Consider the following 12,313-nt stretch of genomic DNA (forward strand, 5'->3'; position numbering starts at 1 on the left):
GTAAGTTAGGAAGGAAGGTTGTTAAATACATTTTGGAAAGATAACTGAGGTCTGTCACCACGTGAGAGGAAAACGTGAGAATCTGTGTGGCACTCTCACAGATCCTTGGGCTGCGCTTCTGAAACGGTCATTTAGCACACTCCTGGTATCTAATTCATCTAACGCAATCCAATGTTTAATTAGTTATCTTAGTGTTTTTAAACTTTTAAAAAATATTTTTATTAATTTCAGAGAGGAAGGGAGAGGGAGGGAGAGATAGAAACATCAATGATGAGAATCATTGATTGGCTGCCTCCTGCACAACCCCCAGTGGGGATCAAGCCCACAACCTGGGCATGTGCCCTGACCAGGAATCGAATAGTGTGACCCCTTGGTTCTTTCATAGGTTGGCGCTCAACCACCGAGCCACACCGGATGGGCTCACCTTTTAACATGTTTACTATACGACCTCAGTTATCTGAAATGTGTAGGGAACACACAGAGTACTAAATATCTGACTCTGCCGAGGATGTGTCCCATTAAGTCCCAACTCATTAAAAAAGGTGCACTTTCATTCCGGACGGAAACCTAGAGCACACAGTATGTCCAAATATGTGATTTCCTATCTCCTGAATCAGAACATTTAATGTATAACTGAACCTTTCATCCTTATGAGCACTAACTATTGTGCTTGGCTATGATACTGTGGCCCCAGAGCCTCCTGGGGGGCCGGGGGCTTTCTGCTGCCAGTTGCTGTGTTGCTCTGCCTGCTTTGGGAGCTCCCTGTTACTCCTTTATTCTCGTCTGCTATCAGTTACTTCTAGTAGCAAACCCCATTCCACAGCTACCTGTCATCCCCTGTGGACTTGGAAACCCTAAGAAATGAAGCTTCTAAGGTATAAAAATAGTGCGACTAGCGGAGAGTGAGGAAGGACGGGGGTTCTCCTCTAAGGAGACTGTGATCTTTAGAACTTAAATGTTGTTTGGTCTGCACGGTGGTGGCTCTGCTTGCTGGATTCATGGCTAGGTTCCCAACTGGCAAAGTTGCTCGGTACATGTGGTTCTGGATATGAGAATGAATTGAGCTGAACTTTAACTGAGCCCTTCACATGCCAGAAATAGAAGATAGTACATACATTTAAATTTTGTCATAATTTTATCAAATCTTCTTATCATAAAAATTCACATTTGCACCCAAGTAATACTGAAAGAAGAAATCTTTGTACTATCATTCAAAAGATTTCTAAAGGTGAACTTCACGTAGCATAAAATTAACCATTTTAATGGCATTTAGTACATTCACAATGTTATGCAACCACCCCCCCTACCTTGTTCTGAAATGTTTTAACCACACCAGAGCAGAACCCCTTTCTCCCCTTCCCTCTGGCCCCTGGCAGCCACATCTCCACGCTCTGCCTCCGTGGATTCTCCTGTTTTGGATGTTTTATATACACGGAGTCATGCAATATGTGGCATTTTGTACTTGGCTTTTTGTAGCACAAAAAAACCAAAACAAAACACCCCAAAGACTAGTAACTAATCAATTATACATTTACATACAAGTGAGACTTAGCACCTGTAGTAAAAAATGCTATGAATTAATATAATTATTGGAGAATAATTACATTTACCTGCAATGGGTGGCCCCACAGTCATGGGTATAGACATGAATCCAAGCAGAAATCCAATTGCTTGGGAAACATCCTGGGCACCAACTAACTCAAAGGCAATGGGGGCCATAATTGAAATGAAGCATCCATCGAAGAGGCCCATGATGAGGCAGACGGCGATGAGGGCCCCGAAGACACTGCACAAGGGAATCATCATGGACATCAGACCAATGAAGACGAAGGAGAGCACCTAGGACAGACACCACATGTCAACTCTGCGGCCAGGAAAAGTGAATTCTGCCATCACTGAGCAATATGTTTAGAACTTTTAAGAAGTTACTGCTTAATCGCTCACCCCCCACAGCCCCATTCACCTTGATTTTATATACATAATCAACTTCCGTAATCAACTCCCTGAGTTCCCCTAGCACTTTCTCAGTATTTCCATTAAGGCAGTAATTTTCAACCTTGTCCATCTCATGGCACACATAAACTAATTACTAAAATTCAGTGGCACACCAAAAAAAATTTTTTTTGACAAAAAATAGGTATAATTTTGATTCATTCACACAAATGCCCATTGTTGTGTTGGCTGTTGTCATTTTTGTTGTTGTTAATCCTCACCCGAGGATATGTTTCCAGATTTTTTAGAGAGAGTGAAAGGAATGGGGAGAGACAGAGAGAAACATCGTTGTGAGAGAGGCACATCAATTGGTTGCCTCCCACACATGTCCCGACTGGCACTGGGAATTGAGCCTGCAACTAAGGTATGTGTCCTCGACTGGAATTAAACCCTCAACCCTTCAGTCCACGGGCCAACACTCTATCCAAACTGGCTAGGAGCTGTTGTCATTTTTTTATTTGACAGTCTAAGTGAAAGGAAGTCAGTGCCCTAAGTAGTCAGGTATTACATGTTTCTATTATTATTATTTTTTAAATATGTTTTTATTGACTTGAAAGAGAGAGGAAGGGAGATGAGAGAGAGAGAGAGAGAGAAACATCAATGTGAGAGAGAAACATCATTCGGCTGTCTCCTGCACGTCCTCTACTGGAGACTGAGCCAGCAACCCAGGCATGTGCCCTGACTGGGAAGCCAATGGGCAACCTCTTGTGCATGGCATCATGTTCCACCAACTGAGCCACACTGGTCAGGGCAGGTATTGCATGTTTTAAAAATTCTTGAAAATTACTGTAATAAAGAGACAAGAAGAAAGTAACTATTTTTCCCTCCCAGCCTGTAAGCTCTTTGAAGTCAGAATCTGTACAAGCCACCTTTGAACTAGATATTTACAAGGGTTAAGGATCTTGTACCAGGTCATTGCTCAGTAAGTACTAGTTCTTTATGCCATGGACAGTTTGGCTCCGTGGCTAGAGTGTCAGTCTATGGACTGAAGGGTCCCGGTTCGATTCCAGTCAACGGGCTCCATCCCTAGTAGGGGGCATGCAGGGAGGCAGCCAATCAATGATTCTCTCTCATCATTGATGTTTCTCTCTCTCCCTCTTCCTTCCTCTCTGAAATCAATAAAAATATATTTTAAAAAATAATAAATTAAAAATAAATAAATTACTAGTTATTTGAATATCAGCTCAAATTCATTCATCAAACATTTGATTCTTAGCCCTGGCCAGGTAGCCCAGTCAGTTAGAGTGTTCCAAGACTGCAGGTTCAATTCCTCAGTCATGGCACATACAAGAATCAACCAATGAATGCATAAATCAGTGGAACAACAAAGACGTTTCTCTGTGTGTGTGTCTCTCTCTCTCTAAAATTTGGTAAAATAATTTATTTTTAATTGTACCTTTGAAATTATATATACTTTATTGTTATTACATAAAAATAAAGTATTGTTATTTAATAACAGGGACATGCAGGGGTCAACCAATGAATTCGTGAATGGATGGAATAATAGGTTGATATTTCTCCCTCCCTCTCTCCCTCTCTTCTCTTTCTCCTCTCTAAAATCAATTTTTAAATATTTTTTTAAAAAGAAAAAGCTGAAAGTTTGTCATGCAACAAATGTCCACTAGAGGGCTCCCATGACACTTGAGAACAAGACCGAATGTTCTGCTAAATGTTTGACAAGGATATCCACAATTAGGTAATAATAAAAGGGGGAATGATCAGGGTACAATAAATACGTTTAAAAGTAGCACTGTCCCACACTTCCTTCTAGCTGTATGAGCAGACCCCGTCCTGTGGCGGTCCGCCTGGACCTATACAGACACCCACAGTGAGGTGGCCTCTCTGTCTCAGCGCTCACCTCTCTACGTGGAAATGACATTACCTTTCTCAAAGGGCAGGGGCGAAGAGTAAAGGAGATACTTCATCGTGGAAATGCTCAACGTGTGGTGGTTGGTATTACTTCACATCAATTAACGGAAGTTCTTTTGTGTGTGTTACATACCACTGAGTGAGCCCTGCCTCCCAGCGCCCCTATGAATGAGTGATGTCCACAGTGTCCTGTCCTCAACAGCCCTGCTCAGCTCCTGTGGACTCCTGCCTGTGGCTTCTTTTATAGAGTGAACCCATCTCATAGTTGTTCATCCTCTTCATGCTGCCTCCTGCTTTTCCCAGCATTGCTGTCTTTTCCAAAGAACCCTACCTTCTCAGGATGAGCCCAAAGTAGGACAGCTTCCGTTTTGCCATGTTTGCCTCCAGCTATGTTTCAGGCTTAGATTGCTCTAGGGCCCATTTGTCTTTCTGGTGGTCCAGGGTGTCAGTAGAGCTCTCCTCCAGCACCATATTCCAAATGAATCCGTTTTTTTCCTACCAACCTTCTTCACTGTCCAACTTTTGTATCCACATATAGTAAATTACTTCATGCCTTTTCCAATCATTTTCCTGTGCCCAAATTCCACCTCTCCTTCAAGGCCCTCCTCCTCAAATACTGCCTCTCCTCTGTATGGTGAGCAGACATGCTCAATCCCCAACCCCAGAGCCCCTTTGTGGCTCTCCTTTACCTTCCTTCCACAGCCAAGCTTTTGGGCAAAGTTGTCTACATTTCCATTTATTCAACTGATCATGACCAGGCTTCAAACATTGTTTCCCAGACATAATATACTCCATCACACCTCACCTCTTTGCACATATGGTTTCTTCTGCCGGTCCTTATCTGTCTACTATTCATCCCTTAACACTCTGCCAGCCTAGGAGGCCTGCTCACACCCCCACAAGTGATTCAGATGCTTGGCGCCTATGTTGCTATGGTACCCATCTAGCATACGTATATTCCACTGTGCTATTACACTTATCGGTCTTCCCATGATACCATTAGCTACTAATTGAGGGTACAGACCATGTTTCATCTGTAGCATATAACACAGTGTCTAGTATGGAGAAGTCACTTAAATACTTGTCAGGTGAGGTCCATATGCTCTTAGAATTAGCATTTGTTTAGTGTGTACTCCACAATACCCAGGAGGCAATTTGCAATAAGGAAGCTCAAAAAACAAACATGCACACCCCTGAATTTCACAAGATATTGCAAAAGGCACATGACTATAAAAACTATGCTGAAACCACAATTCCTAGAAAAAGTAATGGGCAAAAAACATTTTGATTTGGTGGAGTTCAATGGCAAAACAAAGAAGGCTGCAGTTTGATCGCCAATTTTTCATACTGAAAACCCAACACTCATAACTGAGTTTGCCCTTGAAAAACGGCTAGTAGAAGTTAGGTTCTAGAAAATATTCCTCATTTTTACAGAAGAATGTGAGCAAACAAATACACATAAGGTGACACTAGGCAATGGAATAGTGTTTCTGGGGGACAGGACTAAAGAGAGTACCTGTAGGTAAACCTTCTTCACGCCAGGCACGTAGTCTGCAATCCGGCCGAAGAGCAGCCGTCCAACTCCCGACGTGATGCCAATGCACATGAGAACCACCTCCTTGTTGGTTTCCTCTGTAAACCTTTCGTTCACATGTTTCACCTGGAGACCAAAGAGAAGGAAGCCACACTAACTATGGGAGGAAACGTTGACAGGTCTCGAAGCACTGTACTAATGCCTTTGGGTCTCTACAATGTTATGGAATCTCAGCCCCTGGCAACGTCAAATATTTATCAAAAGAGCTCTGTGAGAACATATGAAGGAAAGCTAACGTGATTTAGTGTGCATGAAAGGGAGGAGAATTTTTATGAGGTCTTTTTAAATTTGTAATAAAGGGTTACCAACGCAACTTTATAAGTTAACCTCGACCCGTTCGCTAAAGGAAGAGAACAGCCTTTTGAACACAGCACACAACCTTGCCCTCTCTCAAGGTCACCCAAGGACCCAGCACATTATCTCCTCCCCTGAAAGGCAGTTGAGGGACCCATGCTGGAGTTTCAGCTCTGCGATGAGGGCCTGAACCAAATGAACAGCCCTGGATTAAGTTGTATTGGGGCCTCTAGGATAAAAGCATAAAGTTGTCTACCTGTGAATTTGCCTATTTCTGTGACCTTACGATACGGAGGCCATTGAACAGTGTTGAACAGAAAAGCCTCCAGAGAGACTGCTTGGGGTCAAGTCCTGGTTCCGTTCCTTATCAGCCTGTGACCCTGGGTAAGTTCTTACCCACCAGGGCCTCAGTTTCCTTGCTGGTCAATGGAGGTAGCAATAGTACTTCAAGGGGGCAGCTATAATTATTAAATATCTGTAGGAAGCATTAGAAGAGTGCCTGGCACACAGCTAACAATGATTGGATATTAATTTTAGCCTCATTATTTTAAAGGGGCCTTTCCTTTCCTTTACAGTCTACTTGGAACAATGACTGTAAGCCAGCAGCCTGACAATGTTGAAGAAGGCAGGTGTTATACTGGGTGACAACACGCAGCTCAGCACCCACCGTGAGCTTTGCTCCCACAGCCAGAGTTTAACAGCTTCACAGTTTGCCCCACCTTTCTTAGCATTTCCATTTTCCTCATGATCATCCATGCTCACAACAAGGAGAAAAAGCACACTGTACTCCTACTGAGAGGTTAGAACAAACACAGACAGCTGTTTCAAACAGCCAGCCTCGCGGTGCCCCTGCACCAAACACTGGCCTGAATTCTGGAAGCCTGCAAAGCAGATTACCCAACGCACACGTTATAAGTTAGTTCAAAGGCCCAGATGGTTCCCATGTGGCACTGGCAGGCTTCCCGGATGACATCTCCTTCAGAGACGTCCAGTTCGCATTTGTTAGCCACGTGGTTATGCACATCTGTCTCTTCCCTTTCAAAACTGGTAACTGTTCTCCTAACGTCTGTGTTTTCACTGGTCCAGAATAATCCTCCTAAATATGGTTCAATCTCATCAATCCCTTATTCACTAGTTGCCTGATGCCTACATTTATACTCCTTAGTTTAGTATTAAAAGCCCTTCTTGACCTGTCACCAATCCATCTTTGTACCTTTATTACCTACCAACCCTGGACTCAGAAGTAGAGTAAATACCCAAATGCCTGCAGGACTCAAGCCCAGTGCATAAAACAGACTGCTGGAGAGGGGAGTGTTCCCACAGAAGACCACCGTGTTGCCAAGCTACCGCCCAGCCCCCTTTTATTTTAAAAAGACAGCAGAAATCTGGACTTTTGTGTGGAAGTGCTGGCACCTTACTAAATTTAGAACCAACCCCATGATTCAACCCCACCCATGCAAGCCAAACAAAACTTCTGCAAACTGCATTAGGCCAGCTTTGATCTCAGCCCTAACCCATCTGGCCCAGCAGGATGGGTACATTCAGTGTCTGACACATTCTTGCCTCACTACATTTCTGCTGCCGCTTCTACCTTCTTTGACTTTCTAATTTCTATCCATTCTTGAAGAGTCTGCTTAATGCCCCCTTTTCTACAAAGCTGCCCTGGATTCCCTCAGCCTCACACCCCCTTCTGTTAACTGCCTAAAGTTTTCACTGGCACCTTCAGTACTGGGTTCCTTCCCAGCCTTTATAGCTTCTAACTCTAAATATACTCGAGTAAACTCTTCCCTGTCAAACTGGACATATCGACCTGCCTGTGACAAAAGTACCTCAGGGTCACCATGCCCCATGCTGAACTCATCTCCCCTACAACCTGTCCTCCCTCCATGTCAGTTAGCACGACTGCCATTGGCCCAACTACCCGAGGCAGGAACCTGGTAACTCTCCTACCAGTAGATTACTCCCGCCCTCTCTTCAAATCCAACAGTGATTTGACCTCCTAAATCTCTGTCAGACATACTTCCTTTGGCCCACGTTCCTCACAGTGTTTCTTTCTTTCTTTATTTTTTATTTGTGTATTGAGAGGAATAGAGAAATAGAAACATCAATGATAAGAATCATTGATCCGCTGCCTCCTGGATGCCCCCTACTAGGGATCCAGCCCGCAACCAGGGCATGTGCCCTTGACCAGAATTGAACCCAGGACCCTCCAGTCCACACGCCGACGCTCTATCCACTGAGGCCCCGACAGTGTTTCAATTCAGGTTCTTATCACTCCTCACCTAGACCACGACAACAGCCTCCTAACAATGCTTCTTGCTTGAACCCCACTCCTAAATCTCTAGCCTATATTCTCTGAAACCATCAAGTTAAGTTCTCTGCCTAAGATCCGTTTACAGCGCCCATAACCTTCAGGGTAAAGTTCAAACTCTTGGTTTGACAGATAAAGCTTTCCTCCTTTGGTACTGCAGCCTCACCTGCAGCTGCCTCCTTATATTCTCCATGTTAATTAACACTGTGTTGTCCAATATGGCCTGAGCTATTCAGTACTTTAAATGTGGCTAGTCAAACGGAGATGTGCTGTAAATGTAAAACACACAGCAAATACAGAAAACTTAGTGGGCGGGGGGCACGCAAAATATCTCAATAATTTAAACATATTGATTCCATGTTGAAATAGTATTTTGGCTATATTGATTAAATGAAATATGAAACTACTTTCATTTTGTTTTTTACTTTTTAACATATGGGGAAGGGTGGGGGAGGTGAAGAAGGGTATAGGGGTGATAAATGGTGATGGAAGGAGACTTGGGGTGGTGAACACACAATACAGTGTACAGATGATGTGTTGTAAAATTGTGCGCTTGAAACTTGTATAATTTTGTTAACCAGTGTCAACCAATAAAGTCAATAAATAGGAAAAAATAAAATATGGCTACTAAAAATGTTTAAATTCCATATGTGGCTTGCATTATATTTCTATTGAACAATGTTGGTCTAAGAAATCCACTGTGGCTGCAAAGGTAAGACAGCTGTCAATAAAGAGCCCCAAACTGTCTTATTCCTCCGAGCCCTTATTACTTCCCATAAGTGAGATATTAGGTAAAGTAGAAAGAGATGGATTCCATCTCAATTCTGAAGAAAAAGAATCACCTGACCTAAAACAGGTGGGATAGAATTAAGTGTGTTCATTGGTTTTATTTGGAATTGGAATCTAGACTCTACTGTATTAACCCACTTCAGGAAGCACCCAAAGGATCTATTATAACTTTTTAAAATTATTTTTGTTGATTTCAGAGAGAAGGAGGGAGAAGGAGAGATAGAAACATCAATGATGAGAAAGAATCATTGATTGGCTGCCTCCTGTACTCCCCTTACTAGGGATCGAGCTGCAACCCAGACATGTGCCCTGACTGGAAATTGAACCGTGACCTCCTGGTTCATAGGTCGATGCTCAACTACTGAGCCACACTAGCCAGGCTCCCTCCACATTTTTAAGGGGATGGATGGTTTTTGCTTAATGTCTTGTATATAATATTTACGTAATTTATTACAAATATGATAAAAACGGAGCATACAAGGTAAACTACAGGCATACTCTGAGGTATTGTAGGTTCAGTTCCAGGTCACCACAATAAAGCAAGCATCCCAATAAAGTGAGTGAGTAGAAATCTTCTTGGCTTCAATTTGTAAAAAAAAAAATAAAAACACAGCAACTATAAAAGCAGCGAGTATCATAATAAAGCAAGATATGCCTGTATATATCTTTGGTTAATAGTTCAAAAAAGGGGGAACTGCAAGAGACTTAAAACAAAGATAGCTTTCTTTCTTTTCTCTCTCTCTCTCTCTCTCTCTCTCTCCCTCCTGCCCTCCCTCCCTAATCCTCACTCGAGGACATTTTCCCATTGATTTTTAGAGAGAGTGGAAGGAAGGGAGAGGGGGGAGAAAGAGAGAGAAACATTGATGTGAGAGAGACACATTGATTGACTGCCTCCCACACTCACCCTGACCCAGGCCAGGGGTGAAGCCTGCAACCTAGGTGCATGCCCTTGATGGGAATCAAACCTGAGACCTTTCAATCTGAAGGCCAACACTCTAACCACTGAGAAAACCAGCCAGGGCAAAGATAGCTTTATTCCTGACGGTGACTTGAAGTAACAGCTGACTGATGAAGTACCAAGTGCTTCCAGAGGCAGTACTTTTGGGACGCTAGGAAAGCAGGGCCAAAAGAGGCCCCGTAGAGCACTGCAGGATATGGAACTAAAAGACTACAACCGCCTTTGCAGAATGGAAGGGGAAAACGTCAACAATATGTCTCATCCCTTGTTGTTGCAGTTACTATGCACTTCGGAAGATACACAGATTCCAAGCATGCAGTCATTGGCTCTTTTCTGTGATGATTTAGATTCCCCGATCCTCTTGTCCTTCCTCTTCAGATACTTGTCAAACTCAGAAGAGGGGCAGACAACAGGTAGGCATGTGCACTCACTTTGTCTCTAGGAGAATGAAGTCTTTGGGCTGGAGCAGGGGACCTGTATCTTTTACATTTACATGGTACATCCAAAAACATGGCGAAAAAATGCTAGACAGTATTTTCAGTGGTTTGGGAATGCAAAATGATTTCTGCAGTTTCCTACTTTTAACAGGTATACTGAGTTCAGAACACTTTCACTCTCTTCTTGCTTTTCACCCCAGAGATTAGCAACCTCAGCTTGTTGCCTTTCATTTGCTTGCAGTTTAATTTCTAAGACTATATCCATCTACCATTTAAAATGCCATTCCATAACTCTCAAAGAGCATTCTGCTTAAATATACATTTTGATTGAACTTGTTGGGGTGACACTGGTTAATAAAATTACTATCTAGGCCTCAGGTATATTAAATACACTTTTTAAAAGGTAAACTCAAAGAAAGGAGCCTGGCCCCTTTAAAAATTAGATGTACATTTGAAAGGGCGTAGACAGCCTGCTAGATGGTTAATGGGTAATCTCAGAATTTGTTGCAAATCAAAACTTTACACTACCCTTTGACTTCAAAGTAAGATGAACAAGTCTTCTAATTGGAATGCGGGTTGGTTTGTTTCTTTCTTTGTTAGACAACTGTGTTTTCTCTATCTCTGTGTTTGCAAAGAAAAGGGAGTAAATTAAAACAAGTGGGGCATTCCCTTGGAAGTTTTACATGAGCACTGCACCCCAGTGAGGTGATTAAAGGTAGAAGAAAACTAACTCCACAGATTTGGGTACATAAAATTAAGCCCTTTACATCATATAATATTGAAATATGACTTCATGGCCATTAGACAGGTATTGATTAGGTCAGCCGTAAAGGGTCGTTTTAGCTTATTAAATCTGATCAACTGTGCTTTGAGAATAAACAGCTCTAAGAAATGCTTGAAGTAAAAATACAAAATGTCTTTGCCTGCCAGCACTTTTAAGGACTATGACTTTTAGGCACCCCAGTGTCTATTATTAATAAGATTTTCTGTCATGACTACACTTGTGGTGCAGGTATTGACTGCCTCCTCAGCAGCTGACCAAATGGAGAGCAGACCTTTGGCCCAACAGAAACTCTAGAAGGCATGGGTAGTTGGTTCTGTTTGTTTTAAACAGCCAGTCTTTCCATTTCATTACGCTGGGTTTCCATGGTGCCCGTAATCACACATGGCACCATTAAGACACGTAAAAACTGGGACAGAGAAAAAAGAGGGAAGAGTTTCCAGAGTGAAGATTATTTAACAACAACAGGGCTTGAAAAAGAAGAGTTCAGAAGGAAGAAAAATGGCTGATGGTGGTCTAATTTTAAAAACATTTTCTAACTGTAAACAATCTTTAAAACCTTATTTTCCCTTTAAAAAAAAAAGCACCCCACAATTCTCCTTAGATTAAAACAAAACAATCCATTCTTGATATAGCATTATTTAGATCAGATTGAGATTTGACAGAATGTCCTACAGTAATTATCAACCCAAACCAATCTGGAGCCCAGCTGGTGTTGCTCAGTGATTGAGCATTGACCCATGAACCAGGAGGTCAGGATTCGATTCCCATTCAGGACACGTGCCCAGGTTGTGGGCTCGATCCCCAGTAGAGGGTGTGCAGGAGGCAGCCAATTAATGATTCTCTCTATCATTAATGTTTCTCCCTCTCACTTACTCTCTCTGAAATCAATAAAAATATATTTTAAAAAAATTTGGATTTAGATTCCAGTTCAAATAATCCTGATTTTAGAGAGATGGAGGGAGGATGGGAGAGAGAGAGAGACATCGACTTGAGAGAGAGAGAGAGAGAGAGAGAGAGAGAGAGAGAAGAGAGAGATTTGTTGTTCCACTTATTTATGCCTTCATGGGTTGATTCTTGTATATGCTCTGACCAGGGATCGAACCCACAACCTTGGCGTATGGAGACAATTCTCTAACCACTTGAACTACCCAGCCAAGGCAGTCCTCAATTTGTGAAATTAAAATGGACTTCATCTTAAAGTAGAAAATAAACCACTAGGATTGTTAGGTAACTTGAAATTATTTAGTGACCCTGATAATAATTTCTGTTATAAACTTCACAAATC

General features: G+C 42.3%; 1 protein-coding gene across 6 annotated transcripts in view; it reads right to left on the reverse strand.

Moving 5' to 3' along the window:
* Positions 1-12,313, reverse strand: part of SLC16A10 (solute carrier family 16 member 10) — a 104,656-nt gene that overhangs the window by 7,474 nt on the left and 84,869 nt on the right. For all 6 annotated transcript variants that reach the window (XM_036316281.1, XM_036316284.1, XM_036316285.1 and 3 more), the window contains 2 exons: positions 5,378-5,521; positions 1,611-1,839 (listed from right to left, as the gene is read on the reverse strand). In XM_036316281.1, coding sequence (XP_036172174.1) covers positions 1,611-1,839; positions 5,378-5,521 — 373 coding nt within the window. The remainder of the gene's footprint in view (positions 1-1,610; positions 1,840-5,377; positions 5,522-12,313) is intronic.

Source organism: Myotis myotis, unplaced genomic scaffold (genome assembly GCF_014108235.1).
Source record: "Myotis myotis isolate mMyoMyo1 unplaced genomic scaffold, mMyoMyo1.p scaffold_m19_p_7, whole genome shotgun sequence".
In the NCBI taxonomy this organism is placed as follows: Eukaryota; Metazoa; Chordata; class Mammalia; order Chiroptera; family Vespertilionidae; genus Myotis; species Myotis myotis.